This window comes from Aspergillus viridinutans, assembly GCF_018404265.1.
Source record: "Aspergillus viridinutans IFM 47045 DNA, scaffold_3, whole genome shotgun sequence".
Taxonomy (NCBI): domain Eukaryota; kingdom Fungi; phylum Ascomycota; class Eurotiomycetes; order Eurotiales; family Aspergillaceae; genus Aspergillus; species Aspergillus viridinutans.
Window position 1 is genome coordinate 1,526,113 of NW_025091219.1, and position 13,268 is coordinate 1,539,380.

The window sequence follows — 13,268 nt, forward strand, 5'->3', positions numbered from 1 at the left end:
GAAGAAAGAGAACTTGAGACAACGCGTATGGAATGTGTATATACATCTTCGCCTAGTGATACCACAAACAGAACAGAAATCTCAACAATTTAGTTAGAAAGAGGTATCAATCGTCAATATCAAGAGCATCCGGACAATTCAGATATAGAACATGTCAACCCCCCAAGAACCCATACCAGTCCAACAACGCCACAAACGAAAAATGAATGACCCCGTAAACAAATTCTCGTTCTCGCTGAGAATATTTTTGCGATGATCATCCTCGAATTCGAGTGAGCTGAAAAGAAGTGACGGCACTGCCAATAAAACAAGACAAAGGATAAATTTCCGCATGAACAATCGTCAATCATGACCATAGCAGATCGTCAGCGGTTTTCGCAACTCAGATTTTCTCAAATTTGACTAGTGACATCCTCTGTCGCAGGCACGTCACCTCCAAGCTCCTGCTCCACTTCATCGACGACGAAGCTTTCATAGTCTTCAAGACCCTTCTGGATGTGCACCTTGAATCGAATCACGTCGTTCAACATGCTTTCCACATTGGTATGAAGTTCCTCTCGTAACGCATTAGCCCGAAGCGTGAGCTGTTCGTACTCGATGTTGGTGTTCATTTCCCGCTGTTCCATCAACTGCACACTTTCGCTCAAAGTTGCTCGCATCTTGGCCAATTCCTTTTCCATCTTCTCAATTTGGGCGTCTGACGCAAGCTTCTGAGTGGTAGTGATCTCCTTCAACCGCTCAAACTCCTCCTCCGCAGCCCGCCGCTTATGCTCCAGAGCTTCAACCTCGCCCCGTTTCTCATCCATCGCTTCCTTGATGTTGTCTAGCAAATTGCGACGCTCCAAGTCATCATCGATCGCACGTTTCCGACGCTCATTAATCTCCTTCCGAAGAGCCTGCAAGCTACTGCGCACCACACCACGAAGATCCAAGTTGAGTAGATGCGCCGGGTGATAGCCTGTAAAAGGCTCAGCTAGCAGCCGGTCTGCCTCGGAAGAGATCCTGTTCGGCAGACCGCCAATCTGCGACGCGGAGAAGCTATTATCATTGATGTTCAGACTGAGTTCGTAATCCTGACCCTTCGCGTTGACGGCAGTGGAAGGAATCAGACTAGTCTGATAGCCGAGTGTGTTGTAGACTTTAACGATTTCCTCCAGATCCTCAAGTTTCCTACTAGCCTCGGCTTCCTTTTCCATGACCCTTGCATGCGTCTCTTCCAGCCGGGCTGTAGTATCTTCGAGACTCTTCTGCAGTCGATCCCGCTCAGTATTCATGCGATCGATATCCTGAATAGTAATCCCTTGTTGATCAACGCTGGACTGGAGGCTGGATCGCTCCTCTTCGGCTGCCTGAAGCTCCGCCTCAACCTTCTGGATCTCCTCCTCCAAGAACTTGATGCGATTTTCGTACTTCTCGATCTTGCCCTGAACATTCTGATTGTAGTCCTCAAACTTCCGCTTATCGTCCTCCAAAATTCTGAAATGCTTATCCAATTTGGCCATGTCGGGGGCGTTCTTCTCCAACTCTTCAATCTGATCGCGTAGTGCCCGGTTCTCTGCTTCCAAAACTTGCATTTCCTGCACGTATTTCTCGTTCCCCTTCTCAAACTCCTGAGCCATCGATTCGATATGGGGCACCAGTCGTTTCCCAGCGGTCTCATCATCCTCATCTTCACCACCCTGCAGCCAGTCGTGGTACGCCCCGGTCAAAAAGCGGAAAATGATGCGGTCCCCGGACACGTCCACACCCATCTCCGCACAGGCCTCGTCGTACTCCCCAAGCACGAACCGATCCATCATCTGCGCTAATTGCATTAACCAATGCAGCATACCCAGGAAAGTAGGCCAATTCTGGCCTCCTACTGCGGCGATTTGCGATTTGGTGATACCCTTCTCGAATGGGTAGCGCAGTTGCTTCAGAATCGGCGGGACCTCTGCATCCATGCTCTTCTGGAACCGATACCCAGGGTCGATGCGATGATACAGAAACTGAAAGATGTAGTTGAAGTCCTTCTGCGTTGGCGATCGGAGTGTGTTCTGACCCAGCGAATGTTTCATCTCCAGCTCAAAGTTATTGTGCGTCAGGTATTCAAGGAGCTCCTGTCCAATTCTAGCCTGGAATGATCTATCCCTAAGAGGTCGTGGATCCCGAGGAACGCCGGCGGCATTGGGCACTTGGGTGAAGAAGGACTGATGTCCCATTGGCCCTCCCATGGATGGTCGCGAAAAGACGCTGCTTCTCCTTTGTAGACTCTGCGATGCAGAGCTGGCAGATAGTGAGCCCGGCGCATAGCTTGGGCGACCAACACTCGCGCCGTGAAAAATGTTGCTGGATACGGATCGCCTGACCGACGAAAGTCCAGCATCGGCACCAAACGCCCCGCCGGATGAAGAGCGCTGGAAATTCGGTTGTTGAGGGCGACTTGCAGAGTTTAGTAGTGACATCGAGCGCGTGTGTTGTGAGGTAAAGGGAGGATTCTGATACCCAATGGAGCTGGTGCGCTTTAGGGCCGATGAGGGTTGCGGCAGGGCCGAATAATTTTGAACGCTCCCCAAAGTCTGTATCAAGAATATGTTAGTCGCAATCAGTCACAGCGCATTGAATGATACGATATATCAAGGACATCGAGGAACAGGCATGGCTGCGCATACTTCTCGGGGGCGCCTGATACTGAACAATCCCGTATCCTGCGACATGATGAAAGGAAGCCGCGACTGCGGCAATGAACTCGTGGTTAAAGCGAACGTTCGGATGAGGAATGCCCCCAAACGGCTGAGGGTCCAAGGATATGAAAAGCCAAGAAAAATAAGTTGTGGATGCAGCGAAGTATGAGACAGTCGACTTCCCCTCACATGAAATGATAAGGACGGGGTTTTGAAGCGTTACCCACGAAGTACAAAACAGCGACCGAAAGATGTAAACAAGCACATGCCACTTATGTCGCTCAATACAGCAGGCGGTGAAAACTTACGGAACAACAGTTCTTCCTGCGGCGACAATCACGAGATCTGGGGAACCTCCGCTGGTGGTCGTATCATTGGCGGTAATTACCGTAAGCAGCGCAAGTTCCGAGGTCCAGGTGAACAGTGGAGGCCTCGTCCGGTGCCGATGAGCATCTGTCGCCGTGATCATTTCCCACATCCGTCTTCTCCAATTCTTCAACCAACTTCTCTTCCCGGCCTCTCTACCCTTTGAAATCATTTGAACACAGCTAACTTGATTGAAGCCGGTGTTACAATATCATCATGGCTCCTCGCGAGGAGCTTGTCTCCTCTGCTGTATGTAACATCCTCAAGTGTATGATGCTGCGATCGGAGCCGGAGCTGACCATTGTTCTTGAATAGGTTTCCTGTGCGTGTGCTCTACCTCGATGCCATTCCAATTTGAGTGTTGGACGTGAAGCCTAACACCTAAACAGTTCTACAGGATCCTTCTGTAGCTTCATCACCCCTTGAGAAGAGAGTCGCATTCCTTCAATCAAAGAACCTTACACAGGAAGAGATCGATCTCGCTTTATCCCGCGCCGGTGAAGACTCGTCCGCTGCTGCCTCTGCTGTCGCCTCAACGCAAGGCTATCAACCTTCCACTCAAAACGCTGTCTACCGTCCCCCCCCTCCACCACCAGGGTATGGCTACCCTCCTTATGGCCAATGGCAGGCCCCTCCAGAGTAAGTGCATTACCATCAGCCCATGATATTTAGATATAGAGCTTGAAATCTAACTCGTGAACTGGTAGACCCCCCAAGAGGGACTGGCGGGATTGGTTTATCATGGCTACAGTAGTCGGAGGTGTGGGATATGGGTTATACACCGTCACAAAGGTTAGTACATCGGTGCCGCAGTTCGCTCGACTTTACTTGTTTTGCGATGGTACTAACAAGTGGTCCTCAAGCGGTACATTGCGCCATTAATCGCCCCTCCTACACCACCCCAATTAGAACAAGACAAGAAGCATATTGATGAGCAGTTTTCTCGCGCCTTTGCTCTAATTGAGCAACTTTCGACAGATACTGCGGCATTGAAGTCAGCGGAAGAAGCGCGCACAGAGCGGCTGGATGCAGCGCTCCGGGAAGTTGAAACCCTGGTGGCCGATCTGAAGACCGCTTCTCGCCGACGTGATGACGAAACCCGCCGCATCAGCGATGAGGTTAAATCATTGAAGGACGCCATCCCCAAGGCTCTTGAGGGCGCTCGGGAAGGAAACGAAACCCGGTTGAAGGAGCTTGGCACTGAATTGAAGAGCTTGAAGACTTTGCTTGGTAACAGACTCAGTGGCAGCGGTGCATCCAGCGCCCCTGTTGCTGGAAGGACTATCAGCGCATCAACTCTGCCCAGCGTTGCTCGGCCCGCGGAGGAGGCGTCGCCGGCTACCACTCCCGCTACTACCAACGGCGTTACGGCTACTCCTACTACACAAGGATCGCAGCCCTCCCCAGCACAGCCAGGCGTCGGCACGACCACCGGCGCCGCGGCTAGTAGCCCTCTTGCGCAATTTGGCCGAGGCGCCTCCATTCCTGCCTGGCAGATGGCTGCTGCCAACCGGTCGAAGACCACTACTCAGTCAACGACGACGCCCGCAGGAGACAGCTCTTCTGACAGTAAGGAGCAACAGAGCGCTCCAGCCAGTTGATTGATTCTACCGAGATTGTGCATGCGCTGACAATCTGAATACCCTTTCATTTATCCCTGTATGTGGTAATAAGAGCCACTGCCCTGCATTTCTTGGATGTATTTACAATAAGAGTACTGGATTCTCAGGTAGTACACCGTGCTTATTATCGATGGGGAAACGAAGGGTAACAGGATATTTGCATGTCTTCTTGCTTATATTCCGATAAATGCCATGAAACAACCTTTAAGCGTTGAAATGAGTAGATAAGAAGTATTGGCGATATTTATGGCTCTGACCTCATACTCGGGAAATCATGTCCTCTGGCCCCAGAAAAGCTTGGCATGTGATCCGCAGCTTCTGGCCGCTTCTCGTCCGATATATAGATTGGTTGTCGCTTTCCTTGACAACCGTGATATCGGATACGATCACCACCCAAGAAAATCCACACAATGTCTACCCGCGATCATCGCCATAGAGACAGATCCCGCCGAGATCACGATTCGTGCTCGCGCTCGCGCTCCCCAGACCGAAGTGACAGACACAAAAGACATCACCATCGGCACCGTCATGGTCATCGCCGACACCGAGACTACAGTCATGATCGCGATCGGCACTCGCAACCAGCCTCTTCGGTGCCCGTAGTGCTTCCCTTCCAAGCACGAGAGCTTTCGAAACGGGATCTGACCCCTTACGCACCCATGTTCGCCATGTATCTCGATATCCAGAAGGGAATGATAATGGAAGATTTGAGCGAAGAGGAGATCAAGGGTAGGTGGAAGAGCTTTATTCGAAAATGGTAAGGATTCCGTTACCTCGAGCGACTACAGATTTTCTGCAATTTTCCGCAAGTGCAATTGTTCGCTTGCGCGGGTCAGCACGCGATGAACTACATCTTGATAGCCGGAAAATATATTTAGTGATTGACATTATAGGAACCGTGGAGAGCTCGCCGAAGGGTGGTATGACCCTAGCACACTCGAGAAAGCCCGTCGTAATGCCCCAGAACAACCCCCAGTATCCGGCCCTGGACGACGTCGTGATTCAGCAGATTATGAACAAGGTGGCCGAGGGAAAGATGCGGACACTGGCGATGCGTCAGAGGCAACAGCCAGGCAGAACGAACGGGAATTTGATTCCGAGGACGAGGAGTACGGTCCCATACTTCCTCATCATGAGGTGACAGCCAGGGGTCAAGATGGCCCGTCCGCTGGACCAACAATCCCGACAATACAGGACTTGGAGTTACGAAAAGGTGCGCACACCCCGCTACCATTATCTTGTATGAGGCTAACACTGTGTGTTGGGCAGAGTCCGCCGTAGAGGATGCCATCGCGGCTCGCCAGGACGCAAGAAAACAGCTCCGTGCAGAGACACGCTCCCACAAGTCTGAGATGCGGCAAATAGAGGATGAGATTGCACCCCGCGCGGAGCCTGGAACGCATGAAAGGCGTATGGAGAAGCGTCGAGAAGCGGCCGTTGCGAACCGTGCCTTCGCTGAATCACGGCGAGGTGGCTCACCCATAGAAGCAGCACCAGACGACGATCTTATGGGCTCCGGCGAAAACGATCTAGATGCCATAAAAAAGGCACAGGCTAGTGAGCAACGAAAAAAGAACGAGCGTGAAATCAGAAGGGAAGAGATACTCCGAGCTCGAGCAGCGGAGCGGGAAGAGCGACTTCAACAATATCGGAAGAAGGAAGACGAGACCATTGGATGGCTCAAAACGTTGGCTAAACAACGGTTTGGCTGAGTTTTTACCAGGAATATTTTCATGATAGTTGACCTTGTTGGAGCATGTTCCTCACATGAAGTCCTGTCATGTTTCTTCATGCCGTGTTCCGCTTTTCCCAGCGTATAAGTCGTGGGCTTATGTACGTGACTATCTCTTGGGAGAAGGCATAGTTGCTGATTAGCCTACATTTGAACGAACCACGAACTAAACGGCGATGTTTCTCAATAGATGTTGCTGTAATGACCATGCCACTTCTTCGATCCCTCGTCATTTAAAATGTTCCATCGATGCCTTACTCTTCTGATGGTGAGGGCTCCTTTGACCCATAGTCCTTTCCTGTCTAGGAAAGCGCCACTCCTCATCCTAAAGGGGAAGGCGTCTCTGACTGAGCTACTTCGCGTGTCCTTCTTCCTCGTCCTCACCAATCTATTTTAGCTCTTTACGGATCAGCTTTTGCTGAAGTACAAACCGCTGTCCTACGTTTGTCACATTCAACCTCTCCGCCTGCTCGCCCAGCCCTTCAGTATGGCCTCCTCAATTTATCGCCTCGGAAACCTCAGCCCTCAGGCAGTTGCAGGGATCCTTTGCTCACTACCGTTGGCTGCGGGCATGTTCTACGTCCTGTCTGCGAAGACTGGGATCTTCGCCTCGCGCCCTAGAGACTATCTGAACGAGACAAGGTGTAGGCTTCTCTATGTATTCACGGAATTCCTCATTGGAGTGATCATCTTGACCTATGTAAGGAGTCTCTCAGTTCAGTCAGAGCTTCTCAAGTCTCATTATGGAATGCTGACCCGCCAGGCTTGGGAATTATCCTATGTTTCAATCGTTCCTTTCCTGCGAACTGTAATAACATGGGTCGAAGGCACTGTAAGAACCTTTTTGAATGCATCCATAGAGATATCCTACCGGACTAACGCGATTTCTTATCCTAGGTATATCTGTTAGGCTCGGTGATCTTCTGGTATATCTTACTGCTGGTTTATTTGAAGCCAAGAGGAGTCCTACGCATCTCCCTCGGAGGTTGTTCTCTTCTATATTTGGTCCCGGAGCTGTTTCTGCTTACATCGTCTGTTTATCCCACGCAAGTAGGGAAAATAATGACCATCTTTCTTATATCCATTCGTGCGATTCGTTTTGTCAGCCTTGTGCTGCTTCTCTGCGTCGTCGTTGGATCTTGGACCGTACCCTGCCACTGCGAGTCTGATCCCGAAGCAACTGCTTCACTGATCCCGGATGGCCATGTGTGTCGTGACGCCGTACGTAACAGACAAGGCGAAAGTATGAATTACGGTGCAACTACACAAGAAAGCGATCCCTCACAGAATAATCTTCGGTCACGTCAGCCTAGAAGGAGACCACCAATGGGAGCAGTTTCAAGCAGACGATTGCAACCACATTCGGCTCTACAAGGTATTGAAGAGGAGGTTCAAGCAGAAGGCACGGACGATATCGTTGGGAATGATCGTGAACAAAGTCTTGGAGATGAAATGCCTGCTTTGCACATTGCCAAGCTGCGTCACAAGCTTACCAATCCCAAAGCCCAGCACGACGACCAAGCTGAAGTGCAACATATTCAGTCTGTCGATCATTCCTCAGATACCAGTTTGCATGGCAAGAAACCATTACGAAGGGGTGAGTGGAAGCCTGACGCACCCGAATTCATTCCTATTGCGCAGCAACGCATCGTCATGCAGCAGCTCGACGGAAACAGGGATCAGCAGGTCGAGCCTCAGCATGTTTTGGGCCTAAAGGAAGTACAACAGCAAGGCTTAGGTGAAGAACGGTTTTTGCCGAGGACTGTCAACTCAAAGATGGCGAAGAGCGCTGTTCCAAGCTTCCCCATTACCGATGAGAACGAGAGTCCCAGGCCTGCCGCTTCCACGAAGCATTGCACCCGTGCAGCTGAGGGTGGCAGTAGTCAATCCACGACTGGATCACAGCAAGCAAGCGACAGGGTCATTATCGCATACCCGAAGAAAGCACGAAAGAGAGGGAAAAGGTCCAGGAAGGAGGCCATTAGTCGTAGAAAGGGAACGAAAAGTGAGCCTGCAGGCATCGGCTTGACTACTGATATCGATCACTCCTGATACTAGTGGCACTCACCATGGTTGAATTCTTAGGTCTATGCTATTAATACCTGATCCATGTGCTTCTGGTCGAGTGCGGACAGAGCGGCAGACTCTACAGAAGAGGAAGCAAGAAAAGATACGGCTAACTTTTGACCGAGATATATAGAGTAGAAATGATTTTAATCATGGACGCCTCTTTAGAAATCGTTCCCTCTAAAAAACCCTGTGATCGTGCCTGGATGGATCAATGATGAGATATGATCCAATCTAGATGAAGACGGTTTTCGTATGTACTGAGACCCCATGCTTTCGGGGTAGCTGCCCTGGTTTTTAAGCTTTTCTGCCAAGTTCGAGATCGGCAACCAGACTCAAGTCACTTGTTCCTTTTACTGATGAATCACCCATACCGAAGAAAGGTTTGACGGCAACCTCGACAGTTTCCTCAAAGAGGCGACCAACAACGAGGTCCTTCAGCTCTTCACCCGTCTGACCAAAGTCTGGATAAGCATTCAGTTCCAGCAGCCAAGGAACACCATCCTTGTCGACGAGGAAGTCAACGCCAAAGAGCTCAAAGGCGTTTGGCAGGGTCTGGAAATGAACCATCATGCCTCGTGCGGCCGCCTCGAAAACCTCTCTGGTGACGGCGCAAATCTGGTCGAATATCTTCTCTTTCCAGTCGTGGCTCAATCCGGGTACATGATGATCCAGGTCCCAGAACCGTCGGACGCTCCCTTCGTTGGTGCTACCGCCTTCCTGGAAACAGGTGTTTGTGAGGTGTCTGGCGAGATCGATGACCTCATCTTCGTCTTCCCATGGAGGACAGTATGGTTTGGCGGCGAAGAGAGCCAGCATCTCCTTGTAGACGTAGACTTTCAATGAGCCGACAGCCAGCACATAAGTGCGGATGTGGAACTTGCGGTTCGACGAGGAGGGTAGAAGGAGGGGAGGGTCAATGTAGGGTTGGGCGATGAAGTGGCGTAGCTGGGAGGTGACGACGCCTTGTCCGTCCACGTTCCCATCCTGGTCCTGGTCCTGATCTTCCAGTCGACCGGTATTTGCGTTCTCGGATTCGCTTTCGTCATCCGAGTCGTCCTCCTCCCATTCTTCGAATATCTCGCGTAGTTGATCCTCGCTGTTGAAGAGACGGATGCCTTGTCCGCGGTCACTCATTCCTGCTTTCAGAATCCACCATTCCTTTTCCGACTCCGGCTTGCCTTCGTTCCTGTCCAGGCTGTCGCGGAGCTCGTATGCCTCGAGCAGGGCTTCGTCGAGGAACTCGGCGTAGTCTAGCTCGAAGTCGTACGCGAATTTGAAATGATTCCGTAGTACGCTGTTAGGGTGCTTGGTGACCCAGTTGGCCACTGTGTTGGAGAGGTAGTGCTTGCGAATCAGCGCTTTCCGGATGATATAGGCGTTGACCAAGGAGGTAGACGAGTTCATCATCGCATGCTCAAAGTCCAGCCGTTCGTATTCGCGATATTGAAAGAGAGGGGCGGAGGGGGAAGGAAGATCGGACAGCTTCGATATGATTTGATGCTGTCCTTTCCGAAGGCGACGCTGTAAGGCTTGTTCCATCAGGCTCTGCACGTAATGATCGTCGCTATCCACGATGGAGTAGAATGCAGGTTCATCATTATCTGAGCTACAAAGTCTAGGCTGATTAGAATGCATGTCTTCTAAAATACGATCATGGACCATCGACCAAAGCAAACAAGGAGAACGCTAGAAGGGGGTCAAGAGACACGGAGGTTATGATCAAGGTCGTATATCGAACAACGCGACACGCTCATGATCTAGCTGGACCTGTTTAGACGCGGATCCGCTCGTCCAAAGGGTTCACTCACAGTTTAATTTCGCCTTGGATGCCTGGTGTACGCATGAAAGTGGCATTGAGAGGGGTAACACTGGGCCCAAACAGTCAGCTACGAGCCAATACAGAGTAGAATATGAGACAGGGTCGAGAGGACACACCTTGTCATTCCCTCGCGCACAGCGCGACCATCATTGCCCGGTCCACTCGCCTCCACACTCTTCCACACATCTGTGAAATCAGGGTTCCACTGAAAGTGCTTATGCTGGAACCGCATCCTCCTGCGTGGCCCTATCCCTGGAGCGGCAGTGGGCTTCTCCCTCAGTCGTTCACCCTGGTCCCGCAGCCTCTGCTCCTGCAGCTGGGGAGTCTCATCCGGGAGCGCTGCATCAACAGCCTGGAAGCAGCTGCCAGTCCACCTATTGTCAAGCATAGTGGTGTATAGCACCTTGCACTTGCTCATCCCCGGCTCCAGAGGCACATTGATGTTATACAGATCCACTCCTTCCGCCCAGTTCTCGCAGAGGTATTCAATCAGCTTCACCGAGTGCTCCGATGCTTCAGCGATCACAACAGGGTCATGGTTGCGCGAGCTAAAGGCATAGGAAAGGGCAATGGCGCGTTTCCCACAGTGTGCAGCCTCCAAAGCTCCTCCGATTGTGCCGCTCGACAAAGCGAACAAGGCAGTCGTATTGCGGCCGTAGTTGGGACCCGACACAACCACGTCGACGGGACCGCGTTCTTGGAAGTAGTGGAAAAGACCGATCTGGACACAGCTTGCTGGCGTCGAGTCGATGAGAAGCCACTCGTCTCCGTCCTCGTCGTCATCGCTGCGGGGGAAGTCGTGGATAGTGCCATTGTCTTCGTGCAGGTTGCCGGGACGGAAGTAGGTTGGTCTTATAGAGGCACCGATCAAGTGCGCTTTGCCAATCCATGATCGCTGTTGATGAGGCAGGACTACTGATACAACATGACCGGCAGACTGAAGAGTGTGGACGAGGGAATGGACGTAAGGCGAAGATTTGCTTGACGGAGGACCGTCATCGTTGACTACCTAGGTAGAGGAGCATGCTATGAGCTGGGCTCCTTCCATGTTGAAGAAATCGCAAGGGTTTGACTTACCAAAATGTGCATTGTGATTGTAACTGCTGCAGAAGGAGACTGTTTGGTGGAGGAGCTGGTTTGCAATGCACATGGAGGGGTATTTTCTTGATCAAAGTGGGCCCTTTTACTCCGCATTTTCGGGCAGCCCATGCGGTTTGGCATCCGAGGCCTGTGATAGTGACTATGCCTTCCTCTGCATCAATGGCACCGTATACTGTGGAAATGCTTGAAAGAACTTCGTCGCTATTGCTGGCTTATTGCACCATCCTCATAATAGGACAAGGTATAGCCACGAAATTGTTCGACTTCACATTCAGGATCCTCACCACCGGAAATATATATACATCACTCGCAATTACTTGGGTATCAAAGTCTTGAAGTCATGAAGTTCTCTAGAACCAAACGTAGATCGAACGTCCTGCCTACGACTGGCCTTCCCTAAATAAACGGCTACGGCGCCGCTGGACGCCCCTCGCCTCTGCGCTCTCTAAGCCAGTCCCTGCACCACTCTCAGAAGGCCAAACGTCTCTTCTACCACCAGGATCATGGCCTTCTTCGTCTGTGTCGCTGGTATAAGAGCGCTTCGTCTCCTCTTCAAAGTCTTCTTCTTTCTTAACCCTACTCGTCAGCTGGTGCTTCGGAGAGTGTGAGTCAGAAGGCGAGTCCAGAGCAGAAATATCCGCTGCCTCGTCATCATATTCCTCCTTGATTGGAGTCTTCCCGCGAGGCTCTCGCTTGATATTTACCTGATTCTCTGGCTTCGTGCTCCATAACGAAGCCAGGACAAGCCAAGCAATGCTCGAAGAGATCATGGAGACGCTCCAGAAGCCGAAACTGAAGACCAAGAACGATAGGATCCTCCAGTTGTACATGACCCATCTATTGCTATTAGTCCAAAAGATGTCCATGATACTTGTCGGTAGCTGTGACGTACCTTAGCCCCGTAAACCTAGCTCGAAATTCCACCTGAGCCGAGTAAAACTGCATCGGCTCCTTACTGTGGACTTCAAGGCGTAAACTCGCCGGAAGGTTGCGCCAGCCGCGCGAGAACTCAACCTTCTCAAGCATCGGCACCCGCAGAGTTTCTGCTTCACGCTGCCACCCCAGTACATACAGTGGCATGAAAGACATCTTGCTGGCGGTATCCACCATAGGCGACGTATACGTCAGTATAGCCGGGCGGCGCGAGTGCACAATCCGATTCGAGGATGTGTTCTGGCCGGTAGTGACGGACGTAGAAGGGCGGGAAAAGAGTGATAGATCTAGCATAAAGTTTCCGGCAGCGAGGTTGGAGGGCGTCCGCGGCATTTCGAGTTTCATGGCGACATCGTATGCTTGCTGAGAGACCAACTCCGACCCAAGGGAAGCGGTACCCCAAGGTTGGTCATCACTACAGACCGAAATCTCAATAATCAGCCAAGAGATCCAACGATATTTTTTCTTCTACATCGGACAATCCAATCTCCGTCGTTTGACCTACCCAAACTGTAGATGCACTTGTCGCGCAAGCCCAATTTGCGGGATGAACCAATAGTAAAATATCCCATATGCAACCGACGAAACAAAGAACATGCATATAGCAGTTATCACAAACAAGAGAGTTCCCAGATAGGCTTTCTGTGCTTGTTTCGAAACAAGGGCGCGAAAGGGCGCTACCAGCGCGTCCTGGAGGTCATCGGACGGACCGTCAGCTGTTGAATCAGTGAAATGTGGAGCGATGGCTTACCGGAGGCCAAAAGGAAAAGGCATTGCCATTCTCCACATCCTCATCTGTCGCATAATCAAGCTCCGACATGGTGCGACCAAGCTTGGCGTGGGTTTGAGGTGGAATGGTATCGGGTGATGAGAGTTGTGTTTTCAGAGAGCTCCGACGCTCGCGTCGACGTCACTGAGGTTTGCTTCCCCCGCGGACATAAAAGGCCTTTTCTATGCGCCCC

The 13,268-nt window shown here is 51.3% G+C and overlaps 6 protein-coding genes across 6 annotated transcripts; 4 read left to right on the plus strand and 2 right to left on the minus strand.

Annotated features, from left to right (window-relative positions):
• Positions 1–392: 392 nt before the first annotated feature.
• Aspvir_005494 (kinetochore-associated Ndc80 complex subunit NDC80) lies at positions 393–2,696 on the minus strand (the record flags this gene model as incomplete). Its single annotated transcript, XM_043268709.1, has 2 exons — positions 393–2,558; positions 2,652–2,696. The coding sequence occupies 2 exons, from the start codon at positions 2,694–2,696 to the stop codon at positions 393–395; spliced, it is 2,211 nt and encodes a 736-aa protein (XP_043124644.1).
• Positions 2,697–3,245: 549 nt separating this feature from the next.
• pex14 (putative peroxisomal membrane anchor protein (Pex14)) lies at positions 3,246–4,630 on the plus strand (the record flags this gene model as incomplete). Its single annotated transcript, XM_043268710.1, has 5 exons — positions 3,246–3,278; positions 3,345–3,351; positions 3,419–3,668; positions 3,737–3,821; positions 3,893–4,630. 5 exons carry the CDS (start codon positions 3,246–3,248, stop codon positions 4,628–4,630), a joined length of 1,113 nt encoding a protein of 370 aa, XP_043124645.1.
• Positions 4,631–4,897: 267 nt separating this feature from the next.
• Aspvir_005496 (uncharacterized protein) lies at positions 4,898–5,254 on the plus strand (the record flags this gene model as incomplete). The annotated part of the gene is made up of 1 exon (XM_043268711.1): positions 4,898–5,254. The coding sequence occupies one exon, from the start codon at positions 4,898–4,900 to the stop codon at positions 5,252–5,254; it is 357 nt and encodes a 118-aa protein (XP_043124646.1).
• Positions 5,255–5,310: 56 nt separating this feature from the next.
• Positions 5,311–6,363, plus strand: Aspvir_005497 (uncharacterized protein; the record flags this gene model as incomplete). The annotated part of the gene is made up of 3 exons (XM_043268712.1): positions 5,311–5,408; positions 5,545–5,864; positions 5,921–6,363. The coding sequence occupies 3 exons, from the start codon at positions 5,311–5,313 to the stop codon at positions 6,361–6,363; spliced, it is 861 nt and encodes a 286-aa protein (XP_043124647.1).
• Positions 6,364–7,628: 1,265 nt separating this feature from the next.
• Positions 7,629–8,435, plus strand: Aspvir_005498 (uncharacterized protein; the record flags this gene model as incomplete). Its single annotated transcript, XM_043268713.1, has 1 exon — positions 7,629–8,435. One exon carries the CDS (start codon positions 7,629–7,631, stop codon positions 8,433–8,435), a length of 807 nt encoding a protein of 268 aa, XP_043124648.1.
• A 312-nt stretch (positions 8,436–8,747) lies between these two features.
• Positions 8,748–13,126, minus strand: Aspvir_005499 (uncharacterized protein; the record flags this gene model as incomplete). Its single annotated transcript, XM_043268714.1, has 8 exons — positions 8,748–10,059; positions 10,262–10,321; positions 10,389–11,281; positions 11,350–11,404; positions 11,758–12,210; positions 12,266–12,721; positions 12,812–12,996; positions 13,058–13,126. 8 exons carry the CDS (start codon positions 13,124–13,126, stop codon positions 8,748–8,750), a joined length of 3,483 nt encoding a protein of 1,160 aa, XP_043124649.1.
• Between the last annotated feature and the right edge of the window lie 142 nt (positions 13,127–13,268).